This window comes from Hypanus sabinus, chromosome 2, assembly GCF_030144855.1.
Source record: "Hypanus sabinus isolate sHypSab1 chromosome 2, sHypSab1.hap1, whole genome shotgun sequence".
In the NCBI taxonomy this organism is placed as follows: Eukaryota; Metazoa; Chordata; class Chondrichthyes; order Myliobatiformes; family Dasyatidae; genus Hypanus; species Hypanus sabinus.
In genome coordinates, this window is record NC_082707.1 from 113,563,737 (window position 1) to 113,584,519 (window position 20,783).

The following is a 20,783-nucleotide window of genomic DNA, read 5'->3' on the forward strand; positions in this document are numbered from 1 at the left end:
TTTCAAGGGGAATAGAATATAAAAGAGAAGAGATAATGCCGAGGCCGCACTTGGAGTACTGTCGACAGTGAGATCTCAGAGGGGACGTGTTGTCATTGGGAAGAGTCCAGAGGAGGTTCACAAGGATGATGCCAGGAATGAAGGGGTTAGCATATGAGGAGTATTTGGCAGCTTTGGGCCTGTACTCACTGGAATTTAGGAGAATGTTTTGGGGGGGGGGGGGGGGAGAATCTTCTTGAAATCTACCGAATGTTGAAAGGACTAGATAGGGTGGGTGTAAAGAGCATCGGTGTCAGCACATAGTTCTCCATAACTTCCACCACCTCCAACGGGATCCCACATTCTTTCCCGACTCCCCCCACCCCACTTCCTGCAGGGATCGCTCCCTATACAACTCCCTTGTCCATTCATCCTTCCCCACTGATCTCCCTCCTGGTACTTATCCTTACAAACGGAACTACTGCTACACCTGCCCCTACATCTCCTCCCTCACTACTATTCAGGGCCCCAAACAGTCCTTCCAGGTGAGGCGACACTTCACCGGTGAGTCTGTGGGGGTCATTTACTGCGTATGGTGCTCCCGGTGTGGCCTTCTGTTTATCAGTGAAACCCGACATAGATCGGGAGACCGCTTCACCAAGCATCTAAACTCCATCTGCCCAAAAAAGCTGGATCTCCCAGTGGCCACCCATTTTAATTCCACTTTCCATTCCTACTCCAACATGCCAGTACATGGCACCCTCTACTGTTGTGATGAGATTACACTCAGGTTGAAGGAACAACACCTTATATCCCGTCTGGGCAGCTTCCAACCCGATGGCGTGAACATCGATTTCTCGAACTTCCAGTAATGCTCCCCCACCCACCATTCCCCATCCGCTTTTCCGTCTCTCAACTTCTGTCTTTACATTTCCATTGCCTCCCTCCAGTGCTCCTCTCCCCCTTTCCTTCTTCCATGGTCTTCTGACATCTCCAATTAGATTCCCCCCTCTCCAGCCCTTCCACCAACTTCCCAGCTCTTTACTTCACCCCTTCTTCCCTCCCAGTTTCACCTATTACTTTGAGTTTCTTCTTCTCCTCTCCCCACCTTCTAACCGACTCCTCATCTTTTTTGCTCTATTCCTGATGAAGGGTCTTGGCCCAAAATGTCAACTGTATTCTTTTCTACAGATGCTGCCTCGCCTGCAGAGTTCCTCCAGCATTTTCTGTTGGTTCCCTCTCTACTTTTATGGACCTTGTATAATACATGAACGTGTCCTAAATATCTTTTTAACCACCTTATAAACATTCTCTGTTGCCTTTCAATATTAGTGCATATGCATCCCAAGCCCCCTGGTTTCTCCACACCACCATATGGCCCTTTAACCTTGTTGCATTTCGCCAAATCTGTTACCTCATACTTAACTGGATTAAATCTCATTGTGATCAATCTGTTCCTTCTCACTCTCAAACATACGGCCAATTGTTTTAAATAAGCATCTCTTTTTAAAATAACATCCCTCACATTTAGTCCAAATTACAGCAAGCAATAGGCCACATACCACTGGTAACAGCTGCCAGTCACAAAACCCTTTGCTTCCTGCCACTCTGCCAATCTGCCATGCTCCTTTGGATCCAGGCTTTTAGTTTTTGACAAAGCTGCCATGCTAGGCTTTGTTCAAATTCTTGCAAAAACCCACAAAAACTACATCATAAGCACCATTCTCATCAATAATCAGACACCCGAACAAACCCACGCTAACTGCTGCCAATTATGCTATCCTTTCTACGCTGAGGATTACAAGTCCTCAGAATAACATCCAGTTACTGACCTCCTACTGCCTGGCAATTATGTTGTTACTTACCTTCCTCCCTTTTTAAAAACAGTATTGTACTGTGTCTTCCAATCCTGGCACCACTCCTGGAGCCAGGATTGAAAGTGGAGCCTCAACATTCACAGATTCTTGCACAAAAAAATGCAGGAGGAACTCAGCAGGTCAGGCAGCATCTATAGAAATGAGTAAACAGTCGAAGTTTCCAGCCAAGACCCTTCATCGAGACTGGAAAAGAATGGGGAAAATGCCAGAATAAGAAGTAGGAAAAAGGGAAGGAGGACAAACTGGAAGGTGATAGGTGAAGTTTGGTAGGTGGGGGAAGGGGGATGAAGTAAGAAGCTGGAAGGTGATAGGTGAAGTTTGGTAGGTGGGGAAAGGGGGATGAAGTAAGAAGCTGGAAGGTGATAGGTGAAGTTTGGTAGGTGGGGGAAGGGGGATGAAGTAAGAAGCTGGAAGGTGATAGGTGAAGTTTGGTAGGTGGGGAAAGGGGGATGAAGTAAGAAGCTGGAAGGTGATAGGTGAAGCTTGGTAGGTGGGGAAAGGGGGATGAAGTAAGAAGCTGGAAGGTGATAGGTGAAGCTTGGTAGGTGGGGAAAGGGGGATGAAGTAAGAAGCTGGAAGGTGATAGGTGAAGTTTGGTAGGTGGGGAAAGGGGGATGAAGTAAGAAGCTGGAAGGTGATAGGTGAAGTTTGGTAGGTGGGGAAAGGGGGATGAAATAAGAAGCTGGAAGGTGATAGGTGAAGTTTGGTAGGTGGGGAAAGGGGGATGAAGTAAGAAGCTGGAAGGTGATAGGTGAAGTTTGGTAGGTGGGGGAAGGGGGATGAAGTAAGAAGCTGGAAGGTGATAGGTGAAGTTTGGTAGGTGGGGAAAGGGGGATGAAGTAAGAAGCTGGAAGGTGATAGGTGAAGTTTGGTAGGTGGGGAAAGGGGGATGAAGTAAGAAGCTGGAAGGTGATAGGTGAAGCTTGGTAGGTGGGGGAAGGGGGATGAAGTAAGAAGCTGGAAGGTGATAGGTGAAGCTTGGTAGGTGGGGAAAGGGGGATGAAGTAAGAAGCTGGAAGGTGATAGGTGAAGTTTGGTAGGTGGGGAAAGGGGGATGAAGTAAGAAGCTGGAAGGTGATAGGTGAAGCTTGGTAGGTGGGGGAAGGGGGATGAAGTAAGAAGCTGGAAGGGGATAGGTGAAGTTTGGTAGGTGGGGAAAGGGGGATGAAGTAAGAAGCTGGAAGGTGATAGGTGAAGTTTGGTAGGTGGGGAAAGGGGGATGAAGTAAGAAGCTGGAAGGTGATAGGTGAAGCTTGGTAGGTGGGGAAAGGGGGATGAAGTAAGAAGCTGGAAGGTGATAGGTGAAGCTTGGTAGGTGGGGGAAGGGGGATGAAGTAAGAAGCTGGAAGGTGATAGGTGAAGCTTGGTAGGTGGGGGAAGGGGATGAAGAAAGAAGCTGGAAGGTGATAGGTGAAGTTTGGTAGGTGGGGAAAGGGGGATGAAGTAAGAAGCTGGAAGGTGATAGGTGAAGTTTGGTAGGTGGGGGAAGGGGGATGAAGTAAGAAGCTGGAAGGTGATAGGTGAAGTTTGGTAGGTGGGGAAAGGGGGATGAAGAAAGAAGCTGGAAGGTGATAGGTGAAGTTTGGTAAGTGGGGGAAGGGGGATGAAGAAAGAAGCTGGAAGGTGATAGGTGGAAAAGTCATAGGGTTGGAGAAGAAGGAATCTGATGGGAGAAGAGAGTGGACCATGGGAGAAAGGGGAGGAGGAGGGATACCAGAGGGAGGTGATCAGTAGATGAGAAGAGGATGCAAGAGGCCAGAGAGGGGAATTGTAAAAGAGGGGAGGAGGGGAAAAGAAATGACTAGAAGTTGGAGAAATCAATATTCATGCTCAGGTTGGAGTCCACCTAAACAGAATATGAGCTGTTGTTTCTGCAATCTGAGAGTGACCTCATCGTGGCAGAAGAGAAGGCTTTGGACCAACATGTCAGCGGGCACTCTCAGGCTGGAGGAGCAACACCTCATATTCTGTCTGGGACCTCCACTGACACTCCTCACTGACCTGTTCTGTAATCCTGAAATATGAGTGCACATGTACTCCAAAGCTCATTTCCCCACACTGCTCAGTATCTTCCCTCTGAGCTGCAATACAGGCCTTATTTTCCAACCACTGCCGATGGCCCCCAGAGTTCAAAACCCTTCCCTCCTGTGCCATTCTTCCAATCAAGTCTTCATCTCACTCTGTTATATGGTGCAAGCTTTCTAACATTAAATGCTTCTACTAGCATTGGAACTACATCTTGAAGTGCAGTTTAAGACACTTCAGCAGTACTGTACTGCTCCTTACACCCAATGCAATCACTGGTAAGAGGTGGAAGGAGGTACTGACTCTTGGAGAACATCAGTACAAGGAGAACAGAGAGAACAGCATCATCCATTTTAATTACTGATTACCTGTTTCAACTACTGCTCTTTCATAACACTCATCACACACCCGTACAGGGACCGATCCCCAGCCACGCTCTGGTACCGGCTTGGATTTCGATGAGCAGCCATCACAAAAGCCTTCACCACAGGCTCTACAGTGGTGTTTTGCTTCCTGGTCTTCGAAAGGTTTATTGCACTTATGACAGTTCTGTGGAATGTACATAACACACGTTACAAGTGTATTCCTTCCCCCACCCCCCCAAGATTTGAATGCATCTTCCACTGCACGTCACAATTTAAAGATAGTTGTGCAGAACCCTAGAAAATATGTTTATAGTTAATAATCAAATGGCAAAATATTGATAGAATGTCAACACCAATAAAGATTGATTCTAGCAGAGCCTTATCAGAAATGTGTCATCTTTGATCTTGAAGAGGAAGGATTGTACATGAACCTGGAGGATAGTTTTCAGCAGACCAATGGGGAGTATAATTAACACCACTCACTCTGTGTCCTACAGCATTCTGTTAGCAGCCTCAGGACCAGACCTGTGGTGTGTAATGCTTTCCCGAGACAAGTGCAAATATAATGAATATAAAAGTGCTACAGGGCTATGGAAACAAAAACTTCATGACATCCTAAAAGTTTCTTTTCCCAGCAGTTAATCTGATCAACCATACAAGTCAGCACCACCCTCATTAACTTTTACACCCATCTCTGCACTGCACGAAAGGCAGTTTAAACCACTTTTTATAAAACTGGTTACATTGTAAATACATGCTGATGTTTATTTATTTTATTCCATATCCGTCTTTTAACCTTCAACTTTTTAAAGTTTTTTTTATATATACACACAGAGGTCTTAGACACTGTAGCTATATGTATCTGCCTAAGACTTCTGCATAGTACGGTATCTGTCAACGTGGAGCGGACAGCGAGTTTGTAAATCTGGCTGGAGCAAAGTATGTTGGGATTGGTGAGGGTGGAGTGTGAGATAGGCAGCAGAGGAGTGCCAGGGGTCAGGTGGTGGGGTGGGATGGGTGCGGACACACCCAGCCCTGAGACACCAAACAAGGCCATTTGATTCCAAACAATTGGCTTACTGTTACATAATATCCCTCTGGTGCTTCCTGCTCCCTCTCCTCTCCCCAACCATGATCCCCCTCTCCCTGCCCCCTTCCTACTCTCATTCCACAAAAGAGACGCATATCAGGTTTATAAACACTCAACTGCCATAACATTTGTTTTTATTTAAACAGTATAATTCATAAAAAATTACTACAGAACTGTGCAAACGTCTTGGGCACCCTAACTATATATATGTGCACTTTTGCACAATACTGTATAAAAAAATTATATAATTCTTCATTCTTGAAAAGTTCTGAATGTTGTTCTTTTGTTGAATGAAGTACCAACACCACAGGAAGTTCCTAATATATCTTTGCTGACATTGAAATGCAGTACTGAGGGAGGGCTGCATGGCCAGAGATGTCACCTTTTGCATGAGCCATTAATAAATATTGCAAATACTCTGAGGATAAACACGATCCAGGCTCTATTTTGAAGACAGGATGAAAGTTGTCAAATTTTAAATCTCCCAGATCAGCAGTTGGAAAGAGAGATTGCCTGGGATTGATCATTTTGCTGCCAGGAGTTTATTGTCAACTTATTTATTTAATTACAATTTCTGCACATCTGAACTACAATGGTTGCAAAGAGTTTTGTGCTATTTTGAAGAGGACGAAGAAGGTGTTATACAAATGTTCACAGAGAAGACACTCGTGACTGTCAGCAGATCAGAAGGTCAGAGGATAAAGAGCAAGAAATCAAGAAGGACCAGCTCTGGTACTGAGCGATTGTGAGGAGGATGGTATTAGAGTAAACCAAAGACCCACAGGTGATCTAGAGACACGTTCACCACAACCCACCCTGGCAGCAGAGGAATTTAAATGCACTTAGTCAGAGATGTACAGCACAAATGAATCCCTTTCCACACATGGAACAGATGAATGGCCTCTCCCCAGTACAAATTTCTTGTGTTTTGTAGCCTGCATGACTTAGCAAATCCCTCCCCACACTTACAGCAAATGAACAACCAATGAAAAAAGAGGAGGGGGGAAAAAACTAAATATATCAGGGATGGGGTAAGAAGGGGAGGAGGGGCATTAATGGAAGTTAGAGAAGTCAATGTTCATGCCATCAGGTTGGAGGCTACCCAGCCAGTGTATAAGGTATAAGGTATATCCCATCCCTTATGTAGTTCAGATATATTTCCCCCTCTTTTTTTCTCTCTCTCTGCCCATCACTGCCTGTTCTCCATCTCCTTCTGGTGCTCCCCTCCCCCTTTTTTTCTCCCTAGGCCTCCCGTCCCATAATCCTTTCCCTTCTCTAGCTCTGTATCCCTTTTGCCAATCACCTTTCCGGCTCTCAGCTTCACCCCATCCCCTCCGGTCTTCTCCTATCTTTTACTTTTTCCCCCTCCCCCTCCTGCTTTCAAATCTCTTACTACCTTTCCTTTCAGTTAGTCCTGACAAAGGGTCTCGGCCCCAAACGTCGACAATGCTTCTCCCTATAGATGCTGCCTGGCCTGCTGTGTTCCACTAGCATTTTGTGTGTGTTGCTGGGAGCTTCATGGTGTTTAACTTCAGATTTATTTAATTATGAATCATTCTGCTGCTGCCTCACAGTGCCAAAGATCTGGATTCAATCTGTGTGAAGGCAGCATATTCTCCCTGTCTCTCTGTGAGTTTCCTCCCACATCCTAAAAACATGCTGGTGCTAGGTGAATTGGCCACTGTAAATTGTACCTAGTAAGTAGGTGAATGGTAGGAATGTGGGAAGAATAAAATTAAAAGGAATTAATGTCGGATGAGTGCTAATGGGTGGTTGGTGGACAGAGGACACTGACAGATCGAAGCTGGCAAATACATACAGTGATACTCTTGTGCAAGGGGCTAATTCTGAGATGGAGAGAAGGATTTGTCTGTGTGAAATGCAGCCACGCTAACAGGTACTAATTAATACAGATTTACCATATGTTTTAAAGTGAACAGTACTTCAAAATCAAATGCGCATTTGGTAATTATATTTAAATCTTAGTTTAAGAAATGAATTATAAATCCAGAAGTCAACAAATATCTAATTTTTCCTACAATTTAATTTTAACTTCAAATTTCAATTACAAGATCTTCTTCATTTTACAGCCATAGCTTGATGAAAATGCCAGCCAGAGTCAGTAAGTCCATTAGAAAGCACAAAACAAAACTGAGTTTTGATAGTCAGTGTTTGTACTGTTGGCAGAAGAGTAATCTGCCCATGTTTCAGCAGTATTACATAGAAAGGTGTTTGCACTTACAATGATCTGAGAGTTGGGCCTCCAGTAGGAGGGTGCAATCTGATCTGTCAGCCAGGCCGTCACTACCTTTGTCGGTTTGGCACTAAATTCTGAAACTGATTGTGCCATAAAATTCACTCCATCCAGCAATCGACGGGCAGCGTTGTTGTTGTCCTTTAGAAATCCATCAGTCTGAAAAGAAAGTGCCATTTCATTGGTACAGTGTTTATACTGTTAGTGTATACTGTTATAGTGTAGCTGTATATACCGTACAGTGTTATATAGTGTTGGAGTATATACTGTACAGTGCTTTATAGCGTTGGAGTATATAATGTACAGTGCTATGTAGTGTTGGCATATATAAGAGTGTTATATAGTGTTACTGTATATAATGTAGCCTTACTACATATATAGCAATGCTAGCATATATAATATAGTGTTACACAGTGTTGGTGTATATAAGGCACAGTGTTACACAGTGTTGGTGTATATAAGGCACAGTGTTACACAGTGTTGGTGTATATAAGGCACAGTGTTACACAGTGTTGGTGTATATAAGGTACAGTGTTACACAGTGTTGGTGTATATAAGGTACAGTGTTACACCGTGCTGGTGTATATAAGGCACAGTGTTACACAGTGCTGGTGTACATAAGGTACAGTGTTACACAGTGTTGGTGTATATAAGGTACAGTGTTACAGTGTTGGTGTATATAAGGTACAGTGTTACACAGTGTTGGTGTACATAAGGTGCAGTGTTACACAGTGTTGGTGTATATAAGGTACAGTGTTACAGATCGATTATACAGGGAGGGAAAAACTTAAAACAAGTGGTCAGCAAGTTAAAATAAGCAAAAGGGTAATAACTGGCAAAGACACTGAGCATGCTTGGCTACATCCTGGTGTCTTGAAAGATACTAACAAGATTTAAAAAGTTTTCTGAACAGGTACTGTACATAGATATGAAAGGTTTAGCAATATGGGCCGAATGCGGGCAAAGAGGACTAACTTCAATGAGAATCTTAGTGGGCATGGGCCGGTTGGCCAAAGGGCTTGCTTCCTTCCAGAAGGACCCATTTGGCTAGGTGCAGAGACAGGAGAAAGCAGATGCTAGAATCTGAAGCAACAAACAACCTGCGGGAGGGAGAAACTCAGCAGACTGAATAGTGTCTGTGCAGAGAAAGGAAATGTTGAACACTTAGGATCAAAATATTGCATCAAGACTGAGAATCAAGAGGGGAGGTAGCCAATATAAAGAGGAAAGGGGGAAGGGTGAGATAAGAGTCCAGGGTGATTGGTAGACGGAGGAGGGATGAGAGATGACAGATAGGAGAGGGGAAGGGGATACACAGTGACAGGTGAATGACAGATGAAGGCAGACAGAGAGGAAAATTGAGAAGCAGATAAGCAAGGTAGGGGGTGAATGTGAAGGCTGGAGAGAGGTGAGCAGGAACACAATGGAATCTGGTAGGCTACTGATGGTCAATGACGGAAATCACTGGGGGAGTGGAACCAAAACCAGATGGGGGGGGCAGGAAGCACATGTATGAAACATACTTGTAGTGGGTGAATGGAACTGGTGAGTGGAGTGGGTCGAATAGGGAATTTGATGAAATGAATGATTCTGAAAATTAATAAATTACTTTAATAAATGAAACCCTTTGAGCTCTTCCTGCTACGTTGATAACTGGAGAATTGCATGCATAAACCTCATCAGCACATAGCTTAATATATAACACTACAGTATAAGAACATAACATTATGAACTCCATCCTTCAATAAGATATTGATTGATATTAACTTAGCCTTAACACCAGGTGCTCCCCCATATCCCTGGGGAATCCTATAGTTCAATCTCCACTTTGATTGAATATAGTCAATAACAGTTCTCTGGACTATGAAATTCCAAAGCTTCTTCATCTTCAGAGAGGACATTCCTCTATTTTGTCCTCTACATTCCTTTACTTTGATAGCTGAGCTGCAGAAATCCCAGTAGAGAAAACATTATCATCCACCCTGTCAATATTTCAAGAAGATCACCTGCAAAGAGTACAAGTCCAAACTACTTACGTTTTCTTCACTTTGGAGCTCCTTCAGCTTGGGAATACGCACTGCCTTGGATGAAAGTGCGTGTTTCCTTTAGTGAAGCAGGCAGCCTGCTCAGTGCGATCTCAGCATTACGCTGTAAAGCTGCAGCGAAACCCATCTCCCTGCAACTACAGCCAACAGTATACATCCACCTGCATGCTAACCTTTTGTGTTTTGTGGATTAGGACACCCAGATCTATCTGTACCACAACATTCTGTAATCTCATCCATGGGTCAAAAACCCTGTTGTTTTTCACTTACCCAAGGAGTGGGTATCATTTGTTCACATTATACTCCACCTGCCAACTGCATGTTCACTCATATAACCTATTCCATTGTACAAACGTACTTCTGTCCTCCTCACACCTTACTCACACTCTTGTCTTCATATTCTCAAAACATGCACAGTCACACCATCCACGTCTTCAATGAGGTTCATTAAAAGCTGAAGCCCAGCACTGATCCCTCTGCACCCCACTGGTTACCGACTGCCAATCTGGAAGTGGACTATTGTCTTCTGTTAATTGGCCAATCCCTGTCCATGCCAATATATGACCACTTGGTGCAGCAACCTTTTATTCAACACCTTATTAAATTCCATCTGGAAATCTAAATACACAGTTCTATCGAATTTTCTGTATCCACTCTGCTTATTGCAACTTCAAACTCAACATTTTGGAAGATAATTTCCCTTTAAATTGGTAAATTGGTTTATTTTATTTTTTACATATACCAAAGTACAGTGAAAAAACTTGCGTTGGCTTGCCAAACATACAGATAATTTCAGCACACTAGTGTTGAGGTATTAGCAGTAACAGAATGCAGAATGAATGACTGCAGTTATTGAGATAGTGCAGTGCACGCCCACAATAAGGTGCAAGGTCTTGACAAGGTCAACCGGAGGTCAAGAGTCAACATAATAAATTCCTGTTGACTCTAATCGATTATCTTTGAAATTTCTTATTATCTTTGTTAAGAAATTCCAGCACTTGCACAATGACCTGTAAAGTTAATGAGCCTGCTATAAGAACAGAAAATGCTGGGAACAGCCGGTCAGGCAACTGTTTTGGAAAAAGAAACAATCTAATGTCATAGGCTGATAACTCTTCAAAACCGGGGAAGAAAAGTAGTGAAGAGTACTTTTTATTAATAATCATAAATAATAGAATAAAGAGATTGTGGAAGTATGAGACACCAGTTCTTCTAGCTACACCACAATGCAGAGTTTGGATCACAAGTCTAGTTGCTCAGTACAAAATGGAGACAAGCATGTGCACAAGGAGAGATTTAATTAGCTGTACTCACTCCTGTCCAAACGTGCTCAATTTCTGTTCTTACTACAGTGTCCACTGGATCCTGGTTACCAAACCAATACTGTCGACTCCGATAAATGATCCCACAGTTTGAGCACTCAATCACATACCTGTAAGGGGCAATAAACTCAATAACTTATTCAATATATTCACATCGAAAAAACTGTTTAAACCGGAATGCTATAACACTGTCAGCTTAATTTCAACAATATTTTGTTGGTGGTTCTGAACTGCACATCTGCTCTAGTGGGGCTTGTCAGGATGTTTGTGGTCTTGGTATTAAGTTAGAAGGTGTAGAGACTCACCCTGACCAGGCATATATGGCGAGGCCCAACCAAGGAGAGTCTGTGGAAGCAGATGTTTTTGGCACCACAATGACTTCTTTTCCACGCTCATAGCAAGCCTGTAATAAAACCATCATTTCATTGTGGTTTCCAGTTTCAAACATTTCCTTTCTCCCAGAAAGAATATTATTTATTTAGCATTTTAGACCTATTCATCAGCGATAATGGTTACTGAAAAAAAGTTCTTCTCCTCAGCTGCTGCCTGGCTTCATGGCAAAGTACTATATTGCACTGAGCTGATGTCTGCCTGAGCAGCCAGCGCACCATAGATGGCCTCTGGATTAGGGCAGGCAGCTCATATCAAGGCTTTTAAAATCACCATCATGTGATCCTTCCTGGAAAGTGGAAAGCTGGTGAAACTGAAATAAGGTTTATGCTTTTATAACCTGCTGAAACTTAATGCTGGTGTAAGATTATAGGTAGCTCAATCCTATGGAAACAGGCCGTCAAGAGGAAAAGTGGTTCATTTGTTCTCCCTAATGATGTGACACAAAAACTTGAAAATCTCAACAGCATAAATTTAAAAAAAACAAAATTATCAAACTAAGCCAATGGTAATTGTGCACATATGAAATAAAGAAGCTAAGCCCACCTTCAGTACTATCCTACTGGTGCATATAGGTCAGCAGGGTAAGTGGTGTCATAACAACAACCTTGCACTCAACGGCAGAAAACAAAAAGGAACTTTAGGAAGAGGAAATCAGATGAACCAGCACTAGTCCTCACTGAAGAGCCCGAGCTGGAAAGGGTGAGCAGCTTCAAGGTCATAGGCGCATTTATCCTGAACCCAACATGCAGATGCACCAGTATCTCGACTTTCTTAGAAGTTTCAGAAGATTAGGCATGTCAAAACTCTGTCAAACTGATAGGTACATGCATCACCACCCGGTACAGAAACTGCAATGCATAGGAACACAAGAAGCTACAGAGAATAGCGGACTCACCAGTTTTCTCATGGATACAGCTCTCGTCCCAATAACACAGCTACATGAGCTGATTTCTGAAGAAGGCAACATTCATCACCATCAGGGAACTAACCATCAAGACTATACCCTCTACTCACTGTTTCCATCTTGCAGGAGAGACTGGAATCTAAAGATGCACACCAATGTTCAACAACAGCTACTTCCCATTGCCATTAGGCTCTTGAACTGGCTTGCAAACCCTTGGACAACATTTTCCTCATCTGGTACTATTGGCATTGTGTTTTAGCTTATTTTATTATGTATGTTATGTATAAAGAATGTTAATTTATATTTGTAATGTACGTCAAAAAGCTCATTTTCATGGCATTCATACCCTTGATAGGAAGCGTGCCCATGATAATAAACTTCAACAATAACAAATAAATTCACCAAATTAACATTCGTCATGGCAATTAATTTGTTATTGGGAATGGATTGAATACAGCAATATATTATTAAGATGTAGTAAGATAAAGGCAAAGGACAAACGGTGTCCCGATTCACACTTCAGAGGTTGGCAAAACTTATTCCTCACTCAAACTTCATCTTGTTCCAACAAGCATTCATTACATAAAAGTTGAGCTATGTCCGTGCCATAAACAATGGACTGAAAATGTGACACAAGAGCTCATTTTAACAAACAACACTGCAACAAATATACATTTACACTGTGGTCTGACTGATGAAAATATCAAATGTACTGAGTCAGAAATGTTGCCACAAGAAACTGTTAAAAAGGTCAGATTCCACAAAGTTAGCTGCTAGATGCTTAAAGACCCACTGCCAGTGGAAGCTGCAGTGTCCACATGTCTGGAGTGCACCATAATTAGCACCTGTGAACAGGCTCTAGACTTCTCCAACACTAAGCACCAGAACTGCTTTGATGAAATGACCTGAAAGTCCAGGAGATACTTAACCACAAACATCTGACCTTCCTTGAGTGGACATACCCTTGTGCCTTAAAGGAAAACATACAGCTCTCCAGGCACCCAGTGGGCAAGGTTCAACAGGAAGCTGTGACCTCAGGAACAGACTTTGGATGGAAAGAGCAAAAGAGAAAACATGGATTCTTCATCATCCACAGCCCCAACTAAGGTCACCGCTACTCAAGGCTTGATGTGAGCATTGTGGAGCTTGTTAAGAGTGATTTTTGGGTTTAGCACATAAAGCAAATGCCTTTAGCCATCATCTTCAAATCTGAATATACTGTAGGTTGTAGATTTAATTTAAAATGCAACTCGAACAATAAGTTCCTAAAAGCCTTGAATCACAGACAAGACAATGCTGATTAAGATTTATATAGCTGTCTGTGGTGTGGGAGGTGTGAAGTTTGTGTCCTCTTTCAAAGAAAGCATTGTAGAAGCATTGGAAATGGAATTGTCCTTTTGTTTGTTTGGCACATAAAATATCAGGTAGCGTGGGCTAGGCTGCTTCATATCTACAAGTTCTTTTCTCCAGTCACCCAATTCACGAAACAACATTGGGTGTCAGCAGAAGGGTACCTTTGGGTGACCCATAGTGTGGCCTGCAATCTTAGCAGTCTAAGTGAGTGTGTATTTTTAAAATTAGCACTCACACTTTGAGCTATTGGGTCAGTGGTACATGGAAAGTGATTTACTGCAAACACGAAGAGCTGAACTATAGATATAAAAGTAGTGTGTGCGAATGCATGCATGCTTATGTAAAAGATAAAACTGTGTGTGTTAATTTGGTAAGATGGAGCCACCAGTTGCGAAGGGTAGTTATTGAAGGTTCAGGACACAAATGTATATTCTTTCTGGGGGGCTGCATTTTAGCAGATGAGTTTTGTGAGTTTGATGCAAAGGAATACAGCCAGCACCATGAGTTCAGGTGCTCAAAAGTGGCAGATTGCAGAGTCCATACTCTGTGGTTTTAAGTATGTACTGTTTAGCTGGTACCCATCATTTATATTTTGCGTAGTGTGGACATTAGTATGGAGATATATCAGGGAGAGGTTTTACCCAGATATATCTGTCACGATGGCACCTACTGAGGTTAGGCAACATCAGATGAGAATCCTGATGATCTGAGACAGCCAGAGACTCTGATTACAACCATTCATAAGCCCTTGAACACCGGGGAGAAACAGGGCATTTTGTCAGAGTTGCCCTGACTTAAAGTCGTATGTGGGAATTCAGAATTCTGGCGCAGGCTGGAGAAAATGGCTGAAATTCACCAGGTGCAACCTAAAGAAGTGCCTGAGGAATATGGTGGACAGTATGGCACAGGGGACGCGGGAACGCCAGCAATGAAGAAAGGGGAAGTGACGCAGTGACTGGGGGGGGCGGGGTGAAGTGAAGTGAAGTGCCTATGGAATATGGGGGACAGTATGGCACAGGGGACGCGGGAACGTCAGCAATGAAGAAAGGGGAAGTGACGCAGTGACTGGGGGGGGGGGGGGGGGCGGGGTGAAGTGAAGTGAAGTGCCTGAGGAATATGGGGGACAGTATGGCACAGGGGGTGCGGGAACGCCAGCAATGAAGAAAGGGGAAGTGACGCAGTGACTGGGGGGGGGCGGGGTGAAGTGAAGTGAAGTGCCTGAGGAATATGGGGGACAGTATGGCACAGGGGGCATGGGAATGCCAGCAATGAAGAAAGGGGAAGTGACGCAGTGACTGGGGGGGCGGGGTGAAGTGAAGTGAAGTGCCTGAGGAATATGGGGGACAGTATGGCACAGGGGACGCGGGAACGCCAGCAATGAAGAAAGGGGAAGTGACGCAGTGACTGGGGGGGGCGGGGTGAAGTGAAGTGAAGTGCCTATGGAATATGGGGGACAGTATGGCACAGGGGACGCGGGAACGTCAGCAATGAAGAAAGGGGAAGTGACGCAGTGACTGGGGGGGGGGGGGGGGGCGGGGTGAAGTGAAGTGAAGTGCCTGAGGAATATGGGGGACAGTATGGCACAGGGGGTGCGGGAACGCCAGCAATGAAGAAAGGGGAAGTGACGCAGTGACTGGGGGGGGGCGGGGTGAAGTGAAGTGAAGTGCCTGAGGAATATGGGGGACAGTATGGCACAGGGGGCATGGGAATGCCAGCAATGAAGAAAGGGGAAGTGACGCAGTGACTGGGGGGGGGGGGGGCGGGGTGAAGTGAAGTGAAGTGCCTGAGGAATATGGGGGACAGTATGGCACAGGGGGCATGGGAACGCCAGCAATGAAGAAAGGGGAAGTGACGCAGTGACTGGGGGGGGGGGGGGGGGGCGGGGTGAAGTGAAGTGAAGTGCCTGAGGAATATGGGGGACAGTATGGCACAGGGGGCACGGGAACGCCAGCAATGAAGAAAGGGGAAGTGACGCAGTGACTGGGGGGGCGGGGTGAAGTGAAGTGAAGTGCCTGAGGAATATGGGGGACAGTATGGCACAGGGGACGCGGGAACGCCAGCAATGAAGAAAGGGGAAGTGACGCAGTGACTGGGGGGGCAGGGTGAAGTGAAGTGAAGTGCCTGAGGAATATGGGGGACAGTATGGCACAGGGGGCACGGGAACGCCAGCAATGAAGAAAGGGGAAGTGACGCAGTGACTGTTGTGGGGGAGGTGAGAATAACTGGGGACGATAATGGCAGTGATTCAAAGAGCTGATGAAACAGCCATGGATTATGCAGAACATAAATATCAAACATATCAGGAGTATTCAGGGTTGGATAATTGGAAGGCAGTCACCCCCAGTCTGAACAGGGAGTGAATACAAGTGACCTGGTCCCTTTCAGCAGTCGGGCCAGTGATCGATTGGAGAGTTCGGAAGGGGGTGCCACCAGGGAGAGGTCCTTGCAGGCACTCAAATAGAGATCACCCCAACCCCTTCTGTACATCAATGAGACGGCCTGTGAGCCTGATACACCTACCTTGCTGTTGCCTCTGGAAAGAAAGAGTTTTAATGACTAGAGAATGAAGGGGTGAAGACAAGGAATGAGATTAATCGGCCAGCAGGGGAAGAGCCAACAAGCATATGAATGAAGCTGCATTTCTAAAGACTGTTGAACAATCTTGTAGGTAGCGATTAGGGATGATAGGGTAGATGTAGATGCACATAAAGTAATTGGGGGGGGAGAAATTCTGAGGTAGAGCATTTCTGCTGCCCTATCTGAGTAGATCCTCCTTTAAAGTTGTTTTTTCCTGGTACAAATTTATTTTTGTCCAGGAGGGCCAAGACGAGGGACTGTCAGAGTGATTTTTGGTTTAGCACATTTAGCAAATGACTTCAGCCACCAATCTTCAAACCTGAATATACTCTAGATTGTAGATTTAATTTAAAATGTAGCTCCGAACAATATGTTCCTAAAAGTCTAGAATCATAGACCAGACAATGCTGATTAAAATTCATATAGATGTCTGGTGTGGATGTGAATCGGGAAGTGTGAAGTTCGTGTGCAGTTTCAAAGAAAGCATTGTAGAAGCATTGCAAATCTGTAATTGTCCTGTGATGTTTAGCACATAAAATATCAAGTAGCGCGGGCCAGCCAAAGCTTTCCACTGAAAGCATGTCGATATGATCCTACTGTATCTTGTTTTGTCGAATAAAGAGGCTGCTTCATATCAACAAGTACCTTTCTCCGGTGACCTAATTCACACAACAGAAACCATCTCTCAACAATCCACCTGACCTGGCCCAGCCCATCTCCGGATAGACAAACTGTCATAAGGGTCAAAACCAACTGATAAATATATATTCTACAGGTATTAATAAGGATTTTTAAAAACACAAATTTACTTCATAATTCTGGAAGGGAATTATGAGGCATAAATCAAGAACAATTTGTAAAATATGCTGATCCTGAACTGTTTTACAATGTAGAATTATTGCTTTTTCTCTGCATATCCACTGATCTCTTCAGCACGCTAGGTTTAACAACAGAAGTATAATTGAAAATAAACTCACCTTGCAAGTATACACCCTGTTATCATATTGGTGTGAGTAGCTGCAGCGGCTTTGAGCTTCATGAGGAATGCCATCCTTTGCATGGTTCATACTGTTCTTGCAGCCAACCCTAAACCAGACCAACATCACAACTCTGAGCACATCATCATATCTGGGTGTTCAAAGTGGTTCCAATTTGTCAGTACAAAATTTCAATTGCCAGACTAAGAGAAATGCTCATCATTTTTGACCATTACAATTTATATTTTCTTTTACATCTTCCGTGCTTCCAAACATCTGGACAGGGACAAATATACTCTTTCTCAATGTCCTTCCACCACCACCTATTTGAAAGCAATTGGCAGCAACCTGGATTTACCCCCTAGCTGAAATCTCTGGGCTCTTTTATGGAATCACAAAATTAAAAAATGATCAGTTTAACAAAAACTTAATATAAAGTTTTCTTTAACTTGCAAGAATCACAGCTACCCTTGCATCCGGTATCCATCTCTTTCTTTACAGTTCCATTGACTGAAGTTGTGAGAAGCCCTGGCTCAAATTAGACTAATCCTTTCAATGAATGTATCCCATTCAATAACACTGCTTTATGAGCTCAACCATAAAGTGAGACTGCACTGTGGAAGTCTGTGTGGTTTTATACGAATATCTATGCCATTCCCAAAAACTCTGGTTTCATGATAATTACATCTATGTTGCACATGTGCAACACAGTAAATCTCCTTTGGCCAATAAAAAAACAAGTTTACACTCAGTGGCCACTTTAATGCAAATATCTAATCAGCCAATTGTGCAGCAGAAAGTCAATGCATAAGATCATGCAGACAAGGTCAAGAGGTTCAGTATTATTCAGACCAAACATCAAAATGCAGAAGAAATGTGATCTAAGTGACCTTGACCATGGAATTTTATGCAAAAGGCTGGTCAAAATTTCTGTTACTGTGAATAGCTAAGCAAGTAAAAGACGACCTGATTTTCAAAAGACAAAGTTAAAGATGATACATTTCTTTAATATTTTTAAGCAAGATAACTTTTTTTATTTCCACCTTTCACAGTTTCAAAATAACAAAAAAGGAAAAGGGCCTGAAGTAAAAGTTTGGGCACCCTGCATGGTCAGTACTTAGTAACACCCCCTTTGGCAAGTATCACAGCTTGTAAATGCTATCTGTAGCCAGCCAAGAGTCTTTCAGTTCTTGTCTGGGGGATTTTCGCCCATTCTTCCTTGCAAAAGGTTTCTCATTCTGTGCGATTCTTGGGTGGTCTTGCATGCACTGCTCTTTTGAGCCTATCCACAGATTTTCGATGATCCTTAAGTTGGGGGACTGTGAGGGCCATGGCTGAACCTTCAGCTTGCGCCTCTTGAGGTAGTTCATTGTGGATTTTGAGGTGTGTTTAGGATCGTTGTTCTGTTGCAGCAACAATCCTCTTTTCATCTTCAGCACTTATAGACGGTGTGATGTTAGCTTCCAGAATTTGCTGGTATTTAATTGAATTCATTCTTCCCTCTACCAATGAAATGTCCCCCATGCCACTGGCTGCACCAAAAGCCCAAAGCATGGTCGATCCACCCGCCCCCCCCCCACCCCCCTCCCCCGGCCATGCTTAACAGTTGGAGAGGTGTTCTTTTCATGAAATTGTGCACCCTTTTTTCTCCAAACATACCTTTGCTCATTGCGGACAAAAAATTCTATTTTTAACTTTGTCAGTCCACAGGACTTGTTTCCAAAATGCATCAGGCTTGGTTAGATGTTCCTTTGCAAACTTCTGACGCTGAATTTTGTGGTGACGACGCAGGAAAGGTTTTCTTCTGATAACTCTTCCATGAAGGTCATATTTGTGTAGGTGTCACTGCACAGTAGAACAGCGCACCACCACTCCAGAGTCTGCTGAATCTTCCTGAAGGTCTTTTGCTGTCAAACGGGAGTTCTGATTTACCTTTCTAGCAATCCTACAAGCAGTTCTCTCAGGAAGTTTTCTTGGTCTTCCAGACCTCAACTTGACCTCCACTGTTCCTGTTAATTGCCATTTCTTAATTACATTACGAACTGAGGAAATGGCTACCTGAAAACACTTTGCTATCTTCTTATAGCCTTCTCCTGCTTTGTGGGCATCATTTATATTAATTTTCAGAGTGCTAGGCAGCTGCTTAGAGGAGCCCATGGCTGCTGATTGATGGGACAAGGTTTGAGGAGTCAGGATATTTATAAAGCTTTGAAATTTGCATCACCTGGCCTTTCCTAACGATGACTGTGAACAAGCCATAGCCCTAACAAGCTAATTAAGGTCTGAGACCTTGGTAAAAGTTAGCTGAGTGCTCAAATCCCTTGGGGTGCCCAAACTTTTGCATGGTGCTCCTTTCCTTTTCCCCCCACCGTAAAATTATACAAAACAAAAATAATACACTAATCTTGCTTAAAATGTTGAAAAGAATATTTCATTTTTAACTTTATGACTTTTGGAGATCAGTTCATCTTTTACTCACTTAACTATTCACAGTAACAGTACGCAAAAGTTAGGGCATCCCGAGGATTTGAGTTCTCGGGGGGGGGGGGGGGGTGTGTGCGAGAGTGAGTGAGTGTGTGTGTGCGAGTGTACGAGAGTGAGTGTGTGTGTGACTGTGTGTGTGTGTGACTGTGTGTGTGTGTGTGCGTGTCTGTGAGTGTGTGTGTACACACACACACATATACATACGCACACCGAAGACTGCAAATGTTGGAATCATTATCAACAAACAATCTGCCTGATGAACTCAGTGGTTTGAGCAGAATCTACTGGAGGAAAGTAACTGTCAATGTTTTCAGTCGAAGCCATGCATCGGGATGTATAGATAATCACTTACCCACAGCTGAGACACGTGCAGGAGCAAGTAAAATATTCATCAGGGAAGAAGCAGCTATAAGCCATTCGGTCATCTGCTATTTCTCCACAGAAACGCTCACTCAAAGCCTAAAGAAAAATTTTTGAAAGAATGATTATTCAGCAGAGTTGTTTTCCTCTCTAATGGTATCAAAATACCCAGTCTCTGTTACTAGTGGGCATAACCTCAACGGAAATGTTTTACAATTCAGGGAACTCTATTAGAGGTGAAGTTCCCATTCTGGATAACAGGCCATAGTAATCCCTTTTCATTTCCCTCCCACATCTATTTCTGTGTGAATTAAAACACAAATAAACTGCTGTGTTTTACATTGAAATACACGTTTCATAATATTTGCTTACTTTAGTCATATTCAATGCTTTGATGTTAAAAAAATAAAGAAATACTACTTACCTTTTTTTAAAAACATGAACATCTACTTTTTGGATTACGATGTTCATTCTCAAATCTGCATGGAAAAGGACCTTTCTGCCCAATTCTTCCATGCTGATTGTCGCTAATATTTGGCCCACAGCCTTGTAAACCTCTCCAATCCATGTACTCATCTAGATGGCTTTTCAGTGTTGCTGATGTGCCTGTCTCAATCACTTGTTCTAGCAACTCATTCCAAGTGCACACTCCAGATAAATATGAGGTGTTGCACTTGGGAGATCAAAGCAGGGTAAGAAGGCACAGTAGAAGTTACTCCTAGTGTCCTTTTAGAAGTCTCGCTGCTAATTTTAAACTTATGCTCTCTTGTTTTCAGCA

The 20,783-nt window shown here is 43.5% G+C and overlaps 1 protein-coding gene across 1 annotated transcript in view; it reads right to left on the reverse strand.

Moving 5' to 3' along the window:
• zfyve1 (zinc finger, FYVE domain containing 1) overlaps nt 1-20,783 on the reverse strand; it is a 73,114-nt gene that overhangs the window by 17,058 nt on the left and 35,273 nt on the right. Inside the window, exons 4-9 of the mRNA XM_059952559.1 lie at nt 19,998-20,104; nt 17,162-17,270; nt 11,263-11,360; nt 10,950-11,067; nt 7,579-7,749; nt 4,250-4,430 (exon numbers count right to left, since the gene is read on the reverse strand). Coding sequence (XP_059808542.1) covers nt 4,250-4,430; nt 7,579-7,749; nt 10,950-11,067; nt 11,263-11,360; nt 17,162-17,270; nt 19,998-20,104 — 784 coding nt within the window. The remainder of the gene's footprint in view (nt 1-4,249; nt 4,431-7,578; nt 7,750-10,949; nt 11,068-11,262; nt 11,361-17,161; nt 17,271-19,997; nt 20,105-20,783) is intronic.